The sequence below is a fragment of the Enhydra lutris genome, unplaced genomic scaffold (genome assembly GCF_002288905.1).
Source record: "Enhydra lutris kenyoni isolate GAN:26980312 unplaced genomic scaffold, ASM228890v2 scaffoldscaffold44, whole genome shotgun sequence".
In the NCBI taxonomy this organism is placed as follows: Eukaryota; Metazoa; Chordata; class Mammalia; order Carnivora; family Mustelidae; genus Enhydra; species Enhydra lutris.
In genome coordinates, this window is record NW_019154128.1 from 15,853,390 (window position 1) to 15,875,327 (window position 21,938).

General features: G+C 38.6%; 3 protein-coding genes across 3 annotated transcripts in view; 2 read left to right on the forward strand and 1 right to left on the reverse strand.

Annotated features, from left to right (window-relative positions):
- The first annotated feature begins 13 nt into the window (after positions 1–13).
- LOC111155832 (chromosome unknown C2orf15 homolog) lies at positions 14–12,011 on the forward strand. Its single transcript, XM_022516248.1, has 3 exons — positions 14–73; positions 4,553–4,642; positions 11,666–12,011. Exons 2-3 carry the CDS (start codon positions 4,578–4,580, stop codon positions 12,009–12,011), a joined length of 411 nt encoding a protein of 136 aa, XP_022371956.1. The 5' UTR covers positions 14–73; positions 4,553–4,577.
- A 5,339-nt stretch (positions 12,012–17,350) lies between these two features.
- Positions 17,351–21,549, forward strand: LOC111155898 (lipoyltransferase 1). The gene is made up of 2 exons (XM_022516361.1): positions 17,351–17,401; positions 20,381–21,549. The coding sequence occupies exon 2, from the start codon at positions 20,382–20,384 to the stop codon at positions 21,501–21,503; it is 1,122 nt and encodes a 373-aa protein (XP_022372069.1). The 5' UTR covers positions 17,351–17,401; position 20,381; the 3' UTR covers positions 21,504–21,549.
- The window catches only part of LOC111155899 (microtubule interacting and trafficking domain containing 1), a 17,321-nt gene continuing 15,975 nt past the window's right edge, over positions 20,593–21,938 (reverse strand). Inside the window, exon 8 of the transcript XR_002641161.1 lies at positions 20,593–20,642. The gene's annotated coding sequence lies outside the window, so the exon portion shown is untranslated. The remainder of the gene's footprint in view (positions 20,643–21,938) is intronic.

Below are 21,938 nucleotides of genomic sequence, written 5' to 3' on the forward strand. Positions count from 1 at the left end.
TTGATAAAGTTTGCACCTCTGTATTTCAAATAATTTCACATTTGAAGAGACTAACAATTCCTGTTTTTGCCAGGTGAGTACCCCTCCATAATATATTGGCAGTCATAAACACGTTAGAACAAATTTCTTTGTAGAAGTACATTTAATTATAAGGGCCATATGTTTTTCCCCATCTCTGCTCTTTCGCCATTACTTGTGCCATTACATCTCCTAGTTTGTAGCATTTATTTCAGCTATCATATACTTTGTAAGTATAGCTAAACACTAAAATTTACCTTGAGTGTCCTTGTTCTTTTAAACAAAGAAGTCACAGATTTCAAGAGGTACATATAATTATCCCTAACTGATAAAATAAGTTACAAAGAAACATGAACTGGAGCATGTGACTCTTGCTTTTGGGATGGTGAGTTCAAGCCCCATGCTTGGTGTAGAACTTACTTAAAAATTTTTTAATTAAAAATTTTTTTTAGATTTTAAAATTAGGGGTGCCTGTGTGGTTCAGTTGGTTGAGTGTCTGCCTTTGGCTCAGGTCATGATCCCAGGATCCTAGGCCAGTGCGGGGGGAGCCTGCTTCTCCCTACCCCTCTGATTTTCGCCCTATTCATCCTCTCCCCCTCTCTCACTGTCTCTCAAATAAATTAAATAAATAAAATCTTTTAAAAAGTACTTTCCTACCTCCCATATTAGTACTTCTCTAAGGGAAAAATAAGAAAAGCTTTAGCATTTATGTGCACTACCTAGATGTTACTGAAGATTCCTTGGAAAAACTATAGGGAAAAGGACATTTTAAGGCCAAACCAGGGCATGAAGCTTTTCCTTTCTTTTCTTACCAAGGACAGTTAACTTTGTCCCCTAACCCAGACAGTGAATATTTTCTTCCCTCTCTAGAAGTCCAAGAGTGGTTAGTGCTCCATCCTGCCTCAACTAATCCTTTTATATACCTGTGCTCTCCAGCTGTTACAGACACTCCTGTGTAATTCTAAGGCCTGTGTTTCTGTTCCCTTAGTTTCCCTCCATCATTTCACAGTCTTCACTATGAAAGCCTCTATTTTGGGGTGCCTGGGTGGCTCAGTCCGTTAAGCTTCTGCCTTCGGCTCAGGTCATGATCCCCATCGGGCCCCCTGTGTCAGGCTCCCTGCTCAGCAGAGAGCCTGCTTCTCCCTCTGCCCCCCACACAACTTGTGAGTTCTCTCTCTGTCTCTTTTGTGTATGCTCTCTCTCAAATAAATAAAATCTTAAAAAAAAAAAAAGAAGAAAGAAAGAAAACCTCTATTTTGTCTTTTTTTCCCCTGTACTTCCTTGGTTCTCTAGGAAAAAAATTGGGGACTCCAGTTGAACATATGTTAAGTTGCTTAATGTTTTTCCACAGTGAACTGGTGCTCTGTTCATTTTAATATATCTTTTGGTATATCTTCAAGTTCACTCTTCTTTCCTTTGGCAGTGTTAACTCCATCCACAGTATTCTTTATGTCAGAATTGGTTTTTTTCATCTCTGGAAGTTTAATTATTTTTAATATCTTCCATTTCTAACCTCATCGTGATCATGTTTTCCTTCTTGAAAATATGAAGTGTATTTAAAATAGCTCTTAAAGTCTTCATATACTAATTATAACACCTGTGTCATTTCTGGGTTTGTTTCTATTACCTAATTTTTTTTTTCCTCCTGCTTATGGGTCATATTTTTCTGCTTATTTTCATGCCTGATTAATTTTTTTGACTGCCAGACATTGCATATTTTACATTGTTGGGTGCTGGAAGTTTTATTTTTATTTTTCTTTAAATATATTTAGGCTTTGTTCTGAGATGTAGTAATGTTACTTGGAAACAGTTGAATCCTTTAGAGCTAAACCGTTGAAAATAGTAACCACTAGCTACATGTGGCATTTTGAATTTTTATTAATAAAAGTAGATAAAACTTAGATAAATTTTAATATTAGATAAGGTTATATAATGTTAAATATTTATATATAATGTAAATAAGGTTATATAATATTAAATATTAAACGAAATTAGAAAAAACTTAAAATTTCATTTGTACTATGTACATTTCAACTTCCAAAGCCACGTGGAGCTAGTGGCTAGTATAGTGGACAATAGAGAATATTTAAATAATTGAGGAAAGTTCTGTTGGAGAGCGACGCTTTAGAAACTTTTTTTTTTTTAAGATTTTATTTATTTATTTGACAAGGACACGGGAGTGGGAGAGGGATAAGCAGGCTTCCTGCTGAGCAGATGCAGGGCTTGATTCCAGGACCCTGGGATCATGACCTGAGCCGAAGGCAGACATTTAACCATTTAACGACTGAGCCACCCAGACGCCCCTAGAAGCTTGCTTTTAAGCTTTGTTAGGTCCAAATACTCTTTAGGGCTAATCTGTTCCCTTTCTGAGGACACAGATCAATGCCCGGTATATTAGGAGTTCTTTACATTCAGGTTGGTAGGAACTCCATTCTTGGCCCTGTGCAAGCTCTACAGACTATTCAGCCTTCTCTTTTGGTGGTTCTTTCTCAGGCCTCATTAGTTTCCTTACACATGTGTTTCCTAGTTAGTATTCAGTCAAAGAATTGTGGGGAATCCTCTGCACATCTCTGGAGCTCTTCCTCTCACTGCCCCTCCTTCCACAAGTTCTAGTGACCTTGGCTTCTATAGACTCTGAACTTCTGTCTTCTCAACTCATTGAAATAACCGGGCACACTTTGGGTTCCCCTTCCTTGTGCAGAAGACTGAAATTTTCAGGCAGTAAGCACTTAGAGGGCTCACCTCGTTTATTTCCTTTCTGTCAGGGATTACTCTCCTCCACTGCCTTTATACATTATCTAAAAACCATGTGTTTTGTCTGTTTTATAACAGTGGTTTGAAATTTAAAAATTGCTTCAGACTGAGGGAACTGTGAGCATATGAGCCCTAAGCAGAAGAGGGGTTGGCACAGCATATACTTAGGAATGGCAGCGAGTTCATGGGGCAGAATAAGTGAGAGAGATAGGAGTCTGAGCGGACACAGTGTTAGCTGGCATATCAGTCTCCTATTGCTGCTGTAATAATTTACCACAAACTTGGTGGCTTTAAACAGCACAAGTATATTATCTTAAGTTGTGGAGGTTAGGAGTCCAAAATGGATCTCACTAGAGTACAATCAAGATGTCAGCTGGGCTGTATTCCTTCTGGGAGTTCTCCGGGAATATCCATTTTCTTATCTTTCCAGTTTCTGCAGAATGCCTGCTTTGTTCGGCTCATGGTGTCCTTTTATCTTCAAAACCAGCAATAGCCAGTCAGGTCCTTCCCACATTGCATCATTCTAGCAGTGACATTCCCACCTCTCTTTCACTTATGCAGACCAGTGATCACCAGTGATGAGTCCAGGATAATCTCACTACCTCAAGGTTGGTTGACTGGGAACCTTAATTCAATCTGCAACCTTAATTTCCCCTTGCTATGTGACATATTCACAGGGTCTGGGAATTACTATGTGGACATCTTTGGGGACAATTTTTCTGCCTAACACAGCTGGAGACTCAACATGTAGACAATTTGGCTTTCACTCTGACATGGAAGGTACCTAGAGCAGAGTGGTGAGCAGAGGATCGATGAGATCTGGTTCATAATTTAAAAGACATTCCAGATACAGTCTGAAGAACATACAGTGGGAAAGTATAGAAACAGAAACAAGATTCATTGAAGGATTGGATGTGGAATGTTAATAGGAGCTAGAAATTACTCCACCAGCAATGCACAGGTTTTCCCATCATCCTATATTCTCCTTAAATCTCCATGTTATCCACCTTTCTAGTATGCCATTCTGATGGTAGTAAACTTGCATTTCTCTGATTCTTAGTAAGTTTAAACATCTCTTTATGTACTTATTATCTATTTGGGATTCTCCAATCTGTGAATTATATCTTTATACCCTTTGCCCATTTTTCTATTGGATTTCCTTTTTTCTTGTTGGTTTGTCGTTATTCTCATATTCAAGCATAAACCTTGTCTGCTTTATATAGCACATCTTCCAATCTCCATCATTTTAACTTTTTTTATACTTTATTGAAGTTCTTAATTATGAGTAGTCAGGTCCATCTGTTTTCTTCCTTATTCTTTTAAGCCCTTCAGTTTTTATTCAATAAATCCTTCTCCACCCAAGGTGACAAACATATTGTCCTACACTTTAAAAATTTCATTTATAGTTCTATGATACCACATATAGGTCTTTACTGTATTTGGAGTCTACTTTTGTTTATATCCAAAATAGTGATCCAGCTTTATTTTCATTCCCATGATGAGTCGGTATTCACAGTATTAGTCTACTAACTTGGTCTGTTCTATCCCCCTTTGTTGTATGGTGCCACTTTTACCATATGTGAAGTTCTGGCACATAACTAGGTCCAGATTAGAACTCTGTCATGTTCTGTTGGTCCTTTATTTGTTCCTTCACCTGTACTAAACTGTACACTTTTTTTTTCACTTTCACTTTGTAGCATATCTTAATGATAAGGCAAGTTGTGTATGTCCAAATTTATTTAGTTTTTAATGGAACTTTATTCTTCCTTATGCATTTAAGATTTTTTTCTTGAATGGCAACGTGAATGTCAAGCCAAGAGGCCCAAAATACACTTGTTCTCCGTGTCCACAAGATTCCAGACAAATTAAGGTGAGACTCAAAGGGCCAAATCTACCTTATTGCTTTTGGTCCCTTCTCAATCCCTCTATTAAACTGAAATTTAATGTGCTAATTGAGAATCTGTATGTTACCATTATTTTACCATTGTTGAATTCAAATGCAGTATGTTGTTGTTTTACAGAGTTTTGTTACTATTGTTGACTCTTCAACAATGCAGGGGTGAGAGGCACCAACCCCCTGCCCATGCAGTAAAAAATCTGCATATACCTATCAAGCCCCCAAAACTGAACTAATAGCCTACTGCTGACTGGAAGCCTTACCAATAATATAAAAATTAACACATATTTTGTATATCATATGTATTATATACTGTATTCTTATGATAAGTAAGCTACAGAGAAGAAAAGGTTATTAAGAAAAATCTAAGAGGAAATACATTTACATTACTATGCTGTTATTTATTGAAAAAATTTGCATATAAGTGGATACATGTGGTTCAAAAGTGTGTTGTTCAAGCGTCAATTGTATATTATTTTTAGTTTTCAACTTTGTATTTTGAAGTTTTAAGCATACAGAAACTTAACAAGAATAATACACTGAACAATTTTTTATCCTTTCTTACCAAACTGAACAATTGTTAACATTTAACACATTTATTTTCTCTTCATATCTATCTATTGCTAGGTAATTTGAAAGCAAGTTGTAGATATGATCCTTTACCCCTATTTCAGCACGTATCTCCTAAGAACAAGAACATTCAGTAATATAACCACAGTACAGTTGTCAGATTCAAGGCATTTCACATCAATGCAATATTATTATTTAATAAACTATCCATATTCAAATTTTCCAATTGTCCAAGAAATGGCCCTTATGATACATTTCTCCCCCACCTCCCCAAATAAGGATCGTTCATTGCATTTGGAAATCATGTCTCTTTAGTCTTCTTTAATCTGGAACAATTCTTCAGTTTCTCTTTGTCTTTCATACATTGACATTTTTGAGTAGAGGCTGTTTTATATAATATCTCAATTTGGGTTTATCTGATTGTTTCCTCATAATTAGATTCAAGTTATACATTTTTAACAGAAGGACTTCCTTTTTAAGTAATCAAAGAGGACAGACCAAAGAATAGAAGAAATTCAATTTTATTAATTTGAAGATAATATTAGATATATATTTGATGAAAAAAAAATTCACCTGGAGTTTCCAACTCTAAGAAATAGGTATACCTACATTTTAGAATATCATCAGAGAGATCTATCAAAGCCCAACTCTGACCTTTGGTCCCCTCCTTTCAGAACCTTTCCAAGTCCTCCCTCCATGTTGCACATTCATATCTCTTGACAGATTGGGTATCTGTACTAAGAGGTACTGTATCTTTATTGGACTTTTTTTTTTTTGTACCGTGGTAAAATATACATACAATTTACCATCTTAACCATTTTTAAGTGTACAGTTCAGTGTATTAAGGACATTCAGTATGATGTTAAATCCTTTTAAGGGTGGTTTTCTCTTAGGGTGGGAGGGCCCCCTGTCCCTCCCGCCTGCCTTCTAGCTATCTTCCATCATTTCCCCCTCTGAAGAGGTAACCCTAACTGCTATTAGGGAAGAAAGGTGATGACCAATTGTAGCTACTTCCTGCTGGTCAGGGGCATTGGATGGGTTAGTAGTCAGGGTTCCTCTCATCTCAGTCTATCAAGGGTCCCCTATAGATGTCTGGTTTGACCTCTATGTGAGGCTCCATCTGAACCATCATTTGGAATTTGATGACCTTTATTCTGGAAAATATAAAGCCAGTTAGGGCACTTAGGAGGCAAAGCCCAAAGCATAATGCAAGACTGAGTACAGCCAGGGGTCCAGTGAGAGATAGGGGATGTTTTAGTGAACTCCCCCATACACACAGAGGAGAGGGCAGGAAAAAGGAATCCCATAAGGATTATGATTTTGATAGGATAAAGGGAAGGTAACATTTAAGAAGACTAATCTGTGACTTGTATCTTCAAGTCTAGTTTGAGGTCCTTTCTGGGTTCATAGAGGGATTTCGGTTGCTTATTGTTAGACCCCACTAGGGACCAGGGTTTGACTGAAATAGTGGATACAGGCTTCAAATTTAGGCACTTAGATTGCTATTGGAGTGGCTAAAATCACTGTTTGTAGGCCTTCCCAGATAGGCTCTAACAAGCAGTTGGTAAATATCCCACTTGCTATTGAGCTGGTCCCCAGGCCTGGGTTAGAACATCCAAGGTCATTCCCTTTAAAGCTGGGGCATGGAATAAGGTCTTCTTGAGATTTTAAAAAGTTTTTTTCTGACTCTGGATCCCACATTAATAGATGGGTACCCGCTGTCTAGGTGTCCAGTTTTATAGTTTTAGATCTTACATTTAGGTCTTTGATAGATTTTGAATTAATTTTTGCATATAGTGTTGGGTAAATATCAATTTCTTTCTTTTTTTTTTTTGCACATGGATATCTGGTTTCCCCAGCACCTTTTGTTGAAAATATTGTCCTGTTCTTCATCAAATTATCGAAGCACCTTTGTCAAAAATCATTTGACCATGTATCTGAGGGTTTATTTCTGGGCTCTCTATTCTGTTACATTGGTCTGTATGTCTGCTTTTAGGCCATTGTGAGTCCTCCACTTTTTCTTCTTTTTCAAGGTTATTTTGATTATTTGTGATTCCAAATGAATTTTTGGATGGATTTTTCTATTTCTGCAAAAAGTGTCACTGGGATGTTGATAGGGATTGCACTGAATGTGTAGATCACTTTGAGTAATATAGACATCTTGCAATATTAGGTCTTCTAATCCATGAACATGGGATATGTTTTATTTATGTCTTCTTTAATTTCTTTCAATGGTGTTTTAGTTTTCATCATACAAGTCTTTTACCTTGGTTAATTCCTAAGTATTTTTTTGTTCTATTTACACTATTGTAGATGGATTTATTTTCTTAATTTTCTTTGCAGATTATGCATTGTTAGTGCATAGAAATACAACTAAAAATTTTTTATTCAAATTCAGTTTCGTTAACATATAGTGTATTATTAGTTTCAATGCTAGAATGTAGCAATTCATCAGTTCCATATAACACCCAGTGCTTATTATATCAAGTGCCCTCCTTAATGCCCATCACCTGATTACCACATCCCCCCCACCTCCCCTCTAGCCAACCTCAGTTTCTTTCCTATAGTTAAGAGTCTCTTATGGTTTGCCTTCCTATTTTTATATTGTTTTATTTTTCCTTCCCTTCCCCTTTGTTTGTCTGTTTTGTTTCTTAAATTCCACATATGAGTGAAATCATATGGTATCTGTCTTTCTCTGACTGACTTATTTCACTTGGCATAATACTCTCTAGTTCTGTCCACATTGTTGCAAATGACAAGATTTCATTTTTGATGGCTAAGTAATATTCCATTACATATATATACACACAACATATTCTTTATCCATTCTTCTATTGATGGACACCTTGGCTCTTTGCATATTTTGGCTATTGTGGATATTGCTGTTATGAACATTGGGGTGCAGGTGCCCTTTTGAATAACTATGTTTTTATCCTTTGGATAAATACCTAGTAGTGCAGTTGCTAGGTCATAGGATAGCTCTATTTTTAACTTTTTGAGGAACCTGTGTACTGTTTTCCAGAGTGGCTGCATGAGTTTTCATTTCCACCAACAGTGTAAGATGGTTCCCCTTTATTTGTATCCTTCCCAACATCTTTTGTTTCCTGAGTTGTTCATTTTAGCCATTCTGACAGGTGTGAGGTGTTATCTCATTGTGATTTTGGTTGTATTTCCCTGATGTTGAGTGATGTTGAGCATTTTCTTCATGTGTCTGTTGGCCATTTGTATGTCTGCTTGGGGAAATGTCTGTTCATGTCTTCTGCCCATTTCTTGACAGGATTTTTTTGGGTTTTGCATGTTGAGTATGTTAAGTTCTTTATAGGTTTTGGATACTGGCCCTTTATCTGATATGTCATTTGTGAATATCTTCTCCCATCCTGTAGGTCACCTTTTAGTTTTGTTGATTGCTTCCTTTGCTGTGCAGAAGCTTTTTATCCTGATGAAGTCCCAGTAATTCATTGTTGCTTTTGTTTCCCTTGCCTCTGGAGAGGTGTCTAGCAAGAAGTTGCTGTGGCTGAGGTCAAAGAGGTTGCTGGCTCTGTTCTAGGATTTTGATGGATTCCTGTCTCACCTTGAGGTCTTTCATCTATTTTGAATTTATTTTTGGGTGTAGTGTAAGAAAGTGGTCCAATTTCATTCTGCATGTGGCTGTCCAATTTTTCTAACACCATTTGTTGAAGAGTCTGTCATTTTTCCATTGGATATTCTTTACTGCTTTGTAGAAAATTACTTGACTGTAGAGCTGAGGGTCCATTTCTGGGTTCTCTATTCTGTTCCATTCATCTATGTGTCTGTTTTTGTGCCAGTATCAATGGTGATTAGAGCTTTGTAATACAGCTTAAAGTCCAGAATTGTGATGCCTCCAGCTTTGGTTTCTTTTTTCTTTCCTTTCTTCTCTTTCTTTTCCTCCCTCCCTCCCTCCCTCCCTTCCTCACCCCGCCCCCCCCGCCTTTCTTTCAGATTTATTTATTTACTTGAGAGAGAGAGAGAATGCAGAGGGGAGAGAAAGAATCCTCCACAAGTGTGGAGCCTGACACAGGGCTTGATCCCAGGACCCTGAGATCATGACCTGAGTTGAAATCAAGAGTCAGATAATTAACTGAGCCACAAAGGCACCCCGGTTTTCTTTTTCAACATTACTTTGGCTATTCGGGGGTCTTTTCTAGTTCCATACAAATTTTGGAATGGTTTATTCCAGCTCTGTGAGAAATGCTGGTAGTATTTTGATAGTAATTGCATTAAATGTGTAGATTGCTTTGGGTAGCATAGACTTTTTTTAAATTTTATTTTCAGCATAACAGTATACATTGTTTTTGCACCACACCCAGTGCTCCATGCAATCCGTGCCCTCTCTAATATCCACCACCTGGTTCCCCCAGCCTCCCACCCCCCATCCCTTCAAACCCCTCAGATTGTTTTTCAGAGTCCATAGTCTCTCATGATTCACCTCCCCTTCCAACTTCTCCCAACTCTCTTCTCCTCTCTAACTCCCTTTGTCCTCCATGTTATTTGTTATGCTCCACAAATAAGTGAAACCATATAATTGACTCTCTCTGCTTGACTTATTTCACTCAGCATAATCTCTTCCAGTCCTGTCCATGTTGCTACAAAAGTTGGGTATTCAGCCTTTCTGATGCAGGCATAATAGTCCATAGTGTATATGGACCACATCTTCCTTATCCATTCGTCCGTTGAAGGGCATCTTGGTTCTTTCCACAGTTTGGCGACCGTGGCCATTGCTGCTATAAACATTGGGGTACAGATGGCCCTTCTTTCACTACCTCTGTATCTTTGGGTAAATACCCAGTAGTGCAATTACAGGGTCATAGGGAAGCTCTAACATTTTTAACAATATTTGTTCTCCCAATCCATGAGCATGGAATGTTTTTCCATTGCTTTGTGTCTTCCTCAATATCTTTCATGAGTATTCTATAGTTTTCAGAGTATAGATCTTTTAACTCTTTGGTTAGGTTTATTCTGAGGTACCTTGTGATTTTTGATGCAATTGTGAACGGGATCAATTCCTTGATTTCTCTTTCTGCTGCTTTATTGTTAGGGCATAGAAATGTAACAGATTTCTGTGCATTGATTTTATATCCTATCGCTTCTCTGCCTTTTGGCTAAGATCAAGTGTGATTTTATATCCTATGACTTTGCTGAATTCCTGTATCAGTTCTAGCAATTTTTTGGTGGAGTCCTTTGGGTTTTTCAAATAGAGTATCATGTTATCTGTGAAGAGTGAATGTTTGACTTCTTTGCCAATTTGGATGCCTTTTATTTCTTTTTGTTGTCTGACTGCTGAAGCTAGGACTTCCAGTACTATGTTGAACAACAGTGGTAAGAGTGTATATCCCTGTCCTGTTCCTGACCTTAGGGGAAAAGTTCTCATTTTTCCCCATTGAGAATAATATTCACTGTGGGTTTTCATATGGCTTTTACAACATTGAGGTATGTTCCTTCTAACCCTACACAGTGGAGAGTTTTTATCAAGAAAGGATGCTATATTTTGTCAAATGCTTTTTCTGCATTTATTGAGAGGACCATACAGTTCTTATACTTTCTTTTATTAATGTGGTATATCACATTGATTGATTTGAAGATCTTAAACCAACCCTGTATCCCAGGAATAAATCCCACTTGGTCATGGTAAATAATCCTTTTAATGTACTGTTGGATCTTATTAGCTAGTATCTTGGTAAGAATTTTTACATCCATGTTCATCAGGGATATTGGTCTGTAATTTTCCTTTTTAGTGGAGTCTTTGTCTGGTTTGGGGATCAAGGTAATGCTAGCCTCATAGAAAGAATTTGAAAGTTTTCCTTCCATTTCTATTTTTTGAAACAGCTTCAGAAGAATAGGTATTAATTCTTCCTTAAACGTTTGTTAGAATGACCCCGGGAAGCCAACTAGCCCAAGACTCCTGTTTGTTGGGAGATTTTTGATTAGTAATTCAGTTCTTTGCTGATTATGGGTCTGTTCAGGTTTTCTATTTCTTCCTGTTTTAGTTTGGTAGTTCATAGGTTTCTAGGAATTTATCCATTTCTTCCAGGTTGCCTAATTTATTGGTATATAATTGCTCATACTATTCTAATTGTTTGTATTTCTTCAGTAATTATTTCTTTAATCCATTAATAATTTGTTAAAAGTTTTTGATAGCAAAAATGATATAATGGACTAAGTAGAGAAGTTCTTTTATTTTCTGAAAGGTGACAAAGCATAAAACCTGATAAATTCCTTTATAAAAAGACTTTCAGAGAATCTATAGAGCCTACAAACTCTTTCACAAAGAAAATGTGAACACAGAGATGGAAGGCATTTTACCTTATATTTTTGGCTTCATCATCATGATGTTTCATGAAAACAAGCATTGCCATGAGGTTAGTTGAAATTCCCACTGTATTCACTTGTTGTTATTTCTTTTCCAAGCAATCAAGTTGAAGAAACGTTTCCACTACTTAAAGAGGTATCTGCAAACTGTATTTATTCAACCATCCCCATGGGATTTTCCCTTAGTAAATCTGCTACTCAGGTATCTGCTATGCACATGGATTCAAAAGTGGATGATCATTTGATGCAAGGAACTGAGAAAAGCAAGTTGGAACCAGTGACTCGATTATTTCAAAACACCAAGAAAATCAGATTAGAAGACACGAACCAAGAAAACTTTACAAGAAGTAAAGAGATTGGCTCAGGATCTCTTTCAGAGAAAACCTCGGGTTCTGTGGTATATGTTAAAGAAAGTGATGGAATAGAAATGACAGATGTGGAATGAAGTTATTTGTACATACTATCAAAGAAACCAGAATTTGCTTTTGACTACGAGTGCATGTTGAATGAGAACTTAACCTTACTAGGAAAACCTAATGAAGGAAGACAATTGCTTATTTTTCACTATTCACGAATCACATTAGGCTGCACTTTTTTGATACATATTTTATTTATTTATTTATTTTTTTTGATACATATTTTTAAAAGTTAATGTTTTAGGGGAAAAAAACTTTCCAAAACTCAAGGCAAAATTCTTTGGTATTACATTCTATCCTTGTCAAAAATCAGAATTTTTTGAATAACAGTATTTAAATGGTACCCAAATTTTTAAATTATAATGTATTTCTTTAACAAGTGATCAAAAAACAGTGCCCAAACAATTTGACATCTGTATTTCACACTACATATGGTGTACCAATTTTGTAAGAGTTCTAGTTTGTGATTTTGCTTTACATTACTTTATCTTCCTGCATTTTTGCATTTCTGTTCTATAAGCGATCACTTCAGGTAAACTCTGCAAAAGATCAGTAAATTACATACCTTGTGAAGCATTTCACATTTTAAATCAATGACCCTTTTAAAACTGTTTGCCTCCACACTGAATTCATTTCAAAATTACAAAATAGTTATTTTCAAGTGTAACAGTTTATCTTCGATACTACCATTTTATACTACTGATATTTAATATAAGAAAACAGCCTAGTGTTAAAAAAAATCTTGTTTTATATATATATATATATATATCAGTTTGTCATTCTTACTGAAATGTCTAGTAGTTTGAGACAGCAGTATTGTCCCAAGTATTATAAGATGAAATTAAAACCATTTTGTGTCTGGACATATAGTGACCTGTAACTATATTATGTAGGTTTTGAACATTTTCCTGTACTTTAAAATTTATTGGCTATTTCTAATGCCCAATTGTGAGTTATCTCCATAATAGTCATAAAAACAAAGATGAAAAGGCATCTTCTCTTAGGGGAATCAATATTTATGAATCAGAAAAACACAAATGTAGCATATTTATAGGGAATATTAAGCTTAGAGCTAAATAAAATTATTGAATGGGATATAAGCCAATAGGATGATGCTTTTATCATTTTCAGAACATAATTCTTTGGGACAGAAAAAAAATTAAATTATTTGATTTGTTCACCTAACCTGGCACTGTGCTTGTTGCTAGAGATACAGTGGTGAATAAAATAGGCACTGCCATCATAATGTTTACCGTCTGTCTGCCAGAGAAGATAGAACATCAGACAGTAATTATATAAGATAAAAATTATGATGTGCCATGAAGAAAAAGTAAAATGTCTAGAGGGACAGGACACATAAACTTGATTTTTAATCGTGGGAACTAGGAAGTTTTCTCTAAGGTCATGTCATTTATAGCTTTTGCAGTGAGATAGTTGTCCAAGTAAGATGATGGTAACGGTCAAGGTCTTGAGAAGTAGAGAGAGTCCTGGTGAAGGTTAGCAGGACAGAATGATGGTTTGGAAGTGAGAAGTGAGGAAAAAGAAAGGAATTCCAGCTAAAAAGGCTATGCATGGAAGTTCTCTGGGGAAAAGACTGAGCTCAGGAGCATGGTTTTGGGACATAACACAGTTTCCAAGGCAAGTAGACAGTTATATGTATGGAATTAAAAATATGAATTTTGAAGTTGTATGTAGAAATGGTATTGAAAGCCTTGGAAATGAATGAGATTGTTTAAGGTGAATGTATAGTGTGAGCTAAAGTCCTGAGGAACTCAAACATTTTAGGAGCTGGTCAGCATGGGGAGGCTAGCAAAGGGAACTGAGGACTTGGCAGTGAGATGGTAGAAAACTAAGACAAGGTAATGTCAAGATTGCACACAGTAGTTGTTACGGTGGAGGTAGTCAACTGAAAGGTTAGACAAGGATGGAAAGGTCCATTGGATCCAGCAGTATGAAATGTTGCAGTAACCTTAACAAAAACTACTTTCCTTTTTTTTTTTTTTTTTTAAACAGGGGCATGGCTCAGATATTTACAGCCTTGTTTTTCATCTCCATGAGTGTCAAAAAGAACATTTGATAGTCATGTTGGATGCTGAATTTGGGATGATCTTTCATTGTGCTTGATGCCTCCTGCATTGCAGGATGTGAAATACAGTGTAACACTCCAGTCATTGAGACTATAAAAAATGCAAACATTAATTACTCTCATTGAGAACCACTGCTGCTCAGACAACAGAAAATTGGAATCCCCAAATCCAATCTAAGCCATAGTTTTAGCAGCCCGCTCAAGAAGGGAATTCCACAAAGACTTCCTGGAAGAGGTAGAATGGAACAAGCTCAATAAGGACAACAACCTCACTTAGGTGTTTTGGGAAAATTCTACAAGTGGTATCTTAAAGTGACTACTTTTCAGAGTTTTGTTGTTTCTATTAAGATAGCAAATTCTCCATATTAAAAAGTGTACTTTAGCAGAAATAAGGGTGTTGGGAGACTTTACAACATATCCATAAAATAAGAGACTTTACCAACATATCCATAAAATAAGATATCTAAACCTATGATTATACATGCATTGGTATTGCATCTATTGGTGTTGTCATGATGCTAATAATAAAAGCTTTCATTTTTTGAGCTAGTGTGACTGTCTTAATTGGGACTCCCAGAAGCTACCTGAGACAGGGATTCAGGTGCACATGATTTTTGAGAGTATGCTCTGTAGGAAAAGCATTTAAGGGAGTGAAGACAGCAAGATGGGGCAACATGAAGAGTCAACTAAGGATGAGAGCTTAGATAAATTCTTGGCCTGATCCACAGGGTGGGATGATTGTATCCCCTACTGGTCTGGCCTTGGTTGTCACCACAAAGCCAAAGAGGGAGGCTGGAGGAGCAAGGAGGTGGCATGAATCACTCAGGTGTCTCTGGGCACAAAAGCTCCTACACCATGGCAGCTGAAGAAGGAAAGCATGGATTAAGGGTAAAGGGGACATGGGCAGGGCACTAACAGTCTTTATTACAGTATAAGACACCTAACATATATTATTTTCCTTTTATTTTGAAACAATGTCAAATTTACAGAAAAGTTGCTAATTCAAAGACCTTTCCCTCTCCCACAACCATTTGAGAATAAGGAGCTGACCTCATTCTTCCTCAACCCTGAATAATTTCTATAATGATGTAAAGAAATTTATTCTTTATTTCTACTTTTACTGAAAATGTAGTTGACATGACGTTGTATTAGTTTTAGGTGTATGACATAATGATATTTTATATGTATACAATGCAAAACAATAAGTTAATGTCCATCACCACAAGAACTTTTGAGATCTACTTTCAGCACCTTTTAAATATATAAGACAATATTGTATAGACACCACGCTGTACATTAGATCCCCAGGACCTATTTATCTTATACCTGGAAGTTTATACCTTTGACCACCTTGACCCATTTCACCCTCATCCCTCCAAAAAGCACTATTGATGGAATAGGGACAGAAGAAATGTTGGAGTAGGCTGATTATGAATGGGAAGGAAGGAAGTAGATACTGAATGTGCAGCAAGTCCTTGAAGAACCTCTGCTCTAAAGGGAAGTAAGTGGGATGAAAGGTGGAAAAAGAAGTGAGGTCACTGGAGGATTATGATGAGTCAGAGTTCACATCTGAGCATCAGTGGAAGAAGGTACCAGTGGAGAAGGTGCAGTAGGAGAGGGGTTAAGAATAACCAAAGGACAAAAGGGGCGCCTGGGTGGCTCAGTGGGTTAAGCCTCTGCCTTTGGCTCAGGACATGATCTCAGGGTCCTGGGATCAAGCCTTGCATCCGGCTATCTGCTCTGCAGGGAGCCTGCTTCTCCATCTCTCTCTGCCTACTTGTGATCTCTCTCTGTCAAATAAATAAAATTAAAAAAAATAACCAAAAGACAAAAGTCTCAGAGCAGAAAGGAGGGAATGGGATTCCTGAAAACCACCCCAGTAGAAAATAGGGGGGAAAACTACCATCTCAGATTTCAGAGAAATGAAATTTAGGAAAACAATATAAGCAAAGGGAAACAGTTCTGTGTGGCTATTTTTAATAACTAGGAAAATTCCTACTGGGGCTCACTCTGTACACAATTTGTTCCATCTGCATAATACAAGGAAGGAGCTCAGAGTGACTTCAATCAAAAGGGTAATGGTAAATGAGGAGCCACTGTGTCTTTATTGTTGCTTTTTTGGGAGACCCGCTCAGAGTCACCAAATTGTGAACCCTGGATGCTTCTAATTCCAAGATGCAAGTCTTGGTAGTTTCTATTCGAACTGAAAATTTTCACTTTTGTGGAAGATTGAAAAAGATGACTCTAAATTATTTGGGCTCCTCTCATTAAGAGGTGGAGTCCACTGCTCCACCCTTTATCTCCGGCCTGACTCTTGCTCTGGACAATAGAATTGTGGCTGCAGTGCCTCTTCCAAGGCTAGACCTGATCTAAGATGTCCCAGCAGCCGCTAAGCGTCAATTGCCAAGGGCATGAATATTCAGGACTATTCTGGACCTTCCAGTTCAGCCAACCCTGGTTGAATAAAGCTCGGGTGAAACCATATAAATGTCAGAAATAAGCCGTTTTAAGCTGCTGATGTTTGAGGCAGTTTGTTATGCGGCAATAGTTAACTGAAACTTTGGCTTGCTGGAGGAATTGCCCCCCGCCCCAATCTGGCTGAGCAGAAAGTATTTTCTTGCCAGCCGCAGATGGATAACATTCATAAGCCCCAAAGTGTGTGTTTTCTGACCCACTCCTACCCGTTACCATCTCTCCACTGGGAATAGCAGCGTTTATTCCTTTAAATGCAACCTATCTTTTAAAACGGATTTCAGTCTCCTCAGCTTCCAGTTGGTGTTACGTGTCCTTTGGACCATGAGCAGATGCGTGAAGACCTGGTTCCAGGCCACAAGTTCAGTAGGTGTTTGCTGGTGCGGGGGCCTACAGCGGCCCGTGAGCTGACTGCCCCGACTTCCTGGCGCCCTCCCCCTGGCCTCGCTCCGCGAGCGCCCTCCCTGCCCCCCAGCTTGACCCAGCCAACCTCCTACCTTCGCCCCGAGTGACCGTTAGCTCTGCGCCGTCACGCGGGGACCTCCATCGGAACGGGGGGTGCTCTGGCTTTCCATCCTACCATTGGAACGTGCCTTGCGTCCCCGCCTCTACTCTGGTTTGGCGCCAACCCGGCGGCTCCAAAGGCCCCTCGGGAGTCCCGCGAGCAGCGCCAGCCAGAGCGCGATGAGCCCGAGAAGAGCGAGGCCGGAGGGGCGCAGCCCCGCCCCGGCTCCCGACGCAGCCCCTCCTCCTCTCGGCGTTTCCGGCTGGCGGCGCTCGCAGCCTGCTGACCGTGGGGTCACACGCGTCCTTCTCCCGCACGAGCCCGCGAGTGGCCGTGGGCGCCACTGGAAGCAGCAGGTGGGCGAAGCTGGAAGCGGAGCTCGCGGGGCGCTGGGGCGGGCAGCCTTTTGGGGACGGGGGACGAGGAACGGGGGGAGCGTGGGGGGCATGGGTCCCTAAGGCCGGGTTCCGCGCGCACACCGCCCCGGACCGCGGCTGCCGCTGGTGTCCGTGCCGTGCTTTTCGCTCAGCCCTTGAAAAGACCTAACTTCTCGGTTAGGTACGGCGTATCCCCAACATTGGAGGGTAAAAATCTAAAACGTATTGGGTGCCAGCTTTGTGCATTCCCACCGGGAGCCAAGAAGGCGAAATAAAACAAGCACATGACCGTCGTGAGACTCTGGGTAAATTACATACCACCAAAGATGGGGCAGAATAACTTAATAAGGTGTTTTGAAGTAGCCGGGCCTACCTTGGACGATATATAGGATTGTTATTTTTTGCTTTCTTTTCAGTATTGAAGAAGCATGTTTGGCAATGCAAAGTGGTGGTAGCAAAGTGTCCCCCTAGAACATGGATTGTTCTCTGGGGAAAAACGATAAAATCATTCATTAAATGGTGAGAGTTGACTTAGAGTTGATGTAAAGAAACAGCATTTCACCAGGCCTTCAAGGCTGGACTATATCCTGACAATTAAAGAAAGACTATCTTTCAGCCAGAGGTCTGATCTATTACTGAAGGACTGAATAAAGGAGAGATGCATCTGTCCCAGATGAATCCAAGCCTCCTCTAGGAGAAAGAGGGTATCCTGGCTCTTAACAGAATCTTTCCAGAGCCCAGAAGTTGAGAAGGTGGCTTCTTCAAGGTTCATCCCATCAGACATTGAAGTCCTGTAACTCAAGTCCTTTTGTTCAGGTTCTGTCTTCACCTACCAAATTTAGGATAAGTTGGATTATCAGTAGTTCTACACAGAGTATTTGGACAGGCTGATCTGAACATCCAGCTGATAGCCTTCAGTTCTCTTAGTAAATTAATAAACTGGCACTTGGGGTTTTTTCCAATATCCTTTTGTTTCCCCATTCTTTGTGTGATTCTTTATCCTTCAGGGCTCAGTTGAAATGTTACATCCTCAGGGGGGCCTTTTCGTTGTGTGTGTTCAGGTGTCTAGAACAGTTTCTAGCACATAGTAGGTTCTCAGCCTAACTCACTGAGCTCTCTTAGTCTTTACTCAAATGTCACCTTTTTTTTTTTTTAAGATTTTATTTATTTATTTGACACACAGAGATCACAAGTAAGCAGAGAGGCAGGCAGAGAGAGAGGAGGGAAGCAGGCTCCCTGCTGAGCAGAGAGCCTGATGCGGGGCTGGATCCCAGGACGCTGAGATCATGACCAGACCAGAAGGCAGAGGCTTTAACCCACTGAGCCACCCAGGTGCCCCAACACCATCATATTTTGAGACTCAATTCAAGTATCATTCTATTAAACCTCTCCTGACCTTTCTAGACACAGAAAATATAAATTAACTTTTCTGTAGTGTAATTTATCAAAATGTATGAAGAGTGATGAAAATATGAAGACTCTCTTATTTGTGCTTGTCGGACACTACGGAACTACAGAAGATTTTACCTAGTTTTGAACTTTTGTAACACATTTTATCCCAGTTCTTTATGCTGAAGAAAAATTATGAGAATCCTAAGAAATAGAATTGGAATAGAATGGTTTCTTTACAAACATACTAGTCAAAATACTTATTATAGCTAGTATTTTCAGCCTGTTGCCATCAGCACTGCTAACAAAAATAACATGTAAAGTGTCCAAACATAATGAAATTGTCCATAGCCTTTCCGTATAACCTGGATACTTCAATGGCCTCTTCCCCTAAATTCGGGGGTCTATTCTAATTAAATATTAAACTAAATAAAAGAATTATATTGAAACTGAATTATACTGAGACTTAGTAAACCAAGTCTCAAAGTCAAATTGGAATTATTTTTTTAAAGTATTTTAAGGCGGTGCCTGGGTGGCTCAGTGGGTTAGGGCCTCTGCCTTCAGCTCAGGTCATGATCCCAGGGTCCTGGGATCGAGCCCTACATCGGGCTCTCTGCTCCGCAGGGAGCCTGCTTCCTCCTCTCTCTCTGCCTGCCTCTCTGCCTAGTTGTGATTTCTCTCTGTCAAATAAATAAAATATTTAAAAAAATAAATAAATAAAAATAAATAAAAAAATAAAGTATTTTAAGGACAAAATTAAAGCTTTCCACAGAGATGTCCATTAATATATCATTGATAACACCAGAAAACTATAAACAACCTAAAGTTACAAACTAAGAGACTGATCTGGTAGTGAACTGTGGTATATATGAAAATGAGATATTACACATCAAAGCTGATATAAAAATAGCTTTAACATTGAAATAACAGTATGGTTCCAATTTGGGGGTGTGTGTGTTTACACATGCACAGAAAAAAACAGGTACACACCAAAGTGTGAACTGTGGTTATCCACAGAGGGTGGTATTATGGATTCTTTTATTTTGCTTTTTATATGTATTTTCTCATTTTTCTCAGTGAACATGTATTACCTGTGAATTCAGGATAATTTGTTTCACTTTGAGATATTAAATAATGAATTTGCAGATTTATTGTTTGAAAAATCTGTGCCCTTTGTTTCAACTGAAATTATTTGAGGTTTGTCTTTATTTTCTTTGAGTACTCTGTATAGAGTTGCTAAAGACTAAGGATAAAACTAAAAGACAAGAAAAGCGGCTGGATACTTGGAAAAGTTTACCTAAAATGACCAAGAATCAATAGCTAGAAAATAGTTTTTCTTTTTCCCAATCAATTAATTTGTCTTCCATTTTTATTATTTTTTTAAGATTTTATTTATTTATTCACAGAACAAGCAGGGGAGTGGCAGAAGGAGAGGGAGAACCAGGCTACCCACTGATGAGGGAGCCCAATGCGGGACTCGATTCCAAGACCCTGACATCATGACCTGAGCCAAAGGAGATGCTTAACCAACTGAGCCACACAGGTGCCGGAGTCTTCCATTTTTAAAAGCATGCTGATCCCATTTTCCATGAAGAACTGCTTCCAGTTACTTTGTAACCGCAAGGTCCCAGCAGCTGGGTTTAAAAACAAAGTAAAAAGTGGGCTCATTTTCCAGTCAGTTTCCAGTGATATTTATCAAAATCTGGCTGTAGAAGACTGGATCCATGACCATGTGAATCTAGAAGGCAAGCCGGTTCTTTTCTTGTGGAGAAATTCTCCTTCTGTTGTAATAGGCAGGCATCAGAATCCTTGGCAGGAGTGCAACCTGAATCTGATGAGAGAAGAAGGTGTGAAACTGGCTCGGAGAAGAAGTGGAGGAGGAACAGTCTACCATGATATGGGTAATATCAATTTGACTTTCTTTACAACCAAAAAAAAGTACGACAGAATGCAGAATCTAAAATTAGTTGTGAGTGCTCTGAATGCTGTCCAACCCCAGCTGGATATACAGGCCACCAAAAGATGTGACCTTTTGCTAGATGGACAGTTTAAAATCTCAGGAACAGCTTCTAAGATTGGCCGGACTACTGCGTATCACCATTGCACTTTATTATGTAGTACCGATAGGACCTCGTTGTCATCTTTGCTGAAGAGCCCTTACCAAGGGATCAGGAGCAATGCCACTGCAAGCATACCTTCCATAGTAAAAAATCTTTTGGAAAAAGATCCCACTCTGACCTGCGAAGTACTCATAAATGCTATTGCAGCAGAGTATGCTGCTTATCATCAAATTGATAATCATATCAACCTAATAAATCCAGCAGATGAGACCCTGTTTCCTGGAATAAATAACAAAGCCAAAGAACTACAGACCTGGGAGTGGATATATGGCAAAACTCCAAAGTTTAGTATAAACACTTCCTTTAATGTATTATATGAACAGTCGCACTTGGAAATTAAAATATTTATAGACATAAAGGATGGAAGGATTGAAATCTGTAATATTGAAGCACCTGATCATTGGTTGCCACAGGAAATATGTGACAAATTAAATTCAAGTTTTATTGGCAGTAAGTTCTGCCCAAATGAAATTACTATGCTAACAAATATTTTACATAGAACATGTCCAGAAGATGATGAACTACACAATAGATGGAATATTCTCTGTGAAAAAATTAAGGGAATAATGTGATTCCAAATAAATTTCTTAATATTAACAATTTTATGAGAAAATAAAATATTTAAGGTACCTTTTATGTCTTTTTTTTTTTTTTTAAGTAATCTCTACACCCAACATGGGGCTTGAACTCACAACCCGGAGATTGATCAAGAGATAAAGAGTCAAACGCTCTACCAACTGAGCCAGCCAGGCACCCTCATCATATGTCTCTTACAAAAGACCTAGTCTCGGGGCGCCTGGGTGGCTCAGTGGGTTAAAGTCTCTGCCTTTGGCTCAGGTCATGATCCCAAGGTCCTGGGATCGAGCCCCACATCGAGCCTCACATCGGGCTCTCTGCTCAGCAGGGAGCCTGCTTCCTCCTCTCTCTCTCTGCCTGCCTCTCTGCCTACTTGTGATATCTGTCTGTCAAATAAATAAATAAAATCTTTAAAAAAAGAAAAAAAAAGA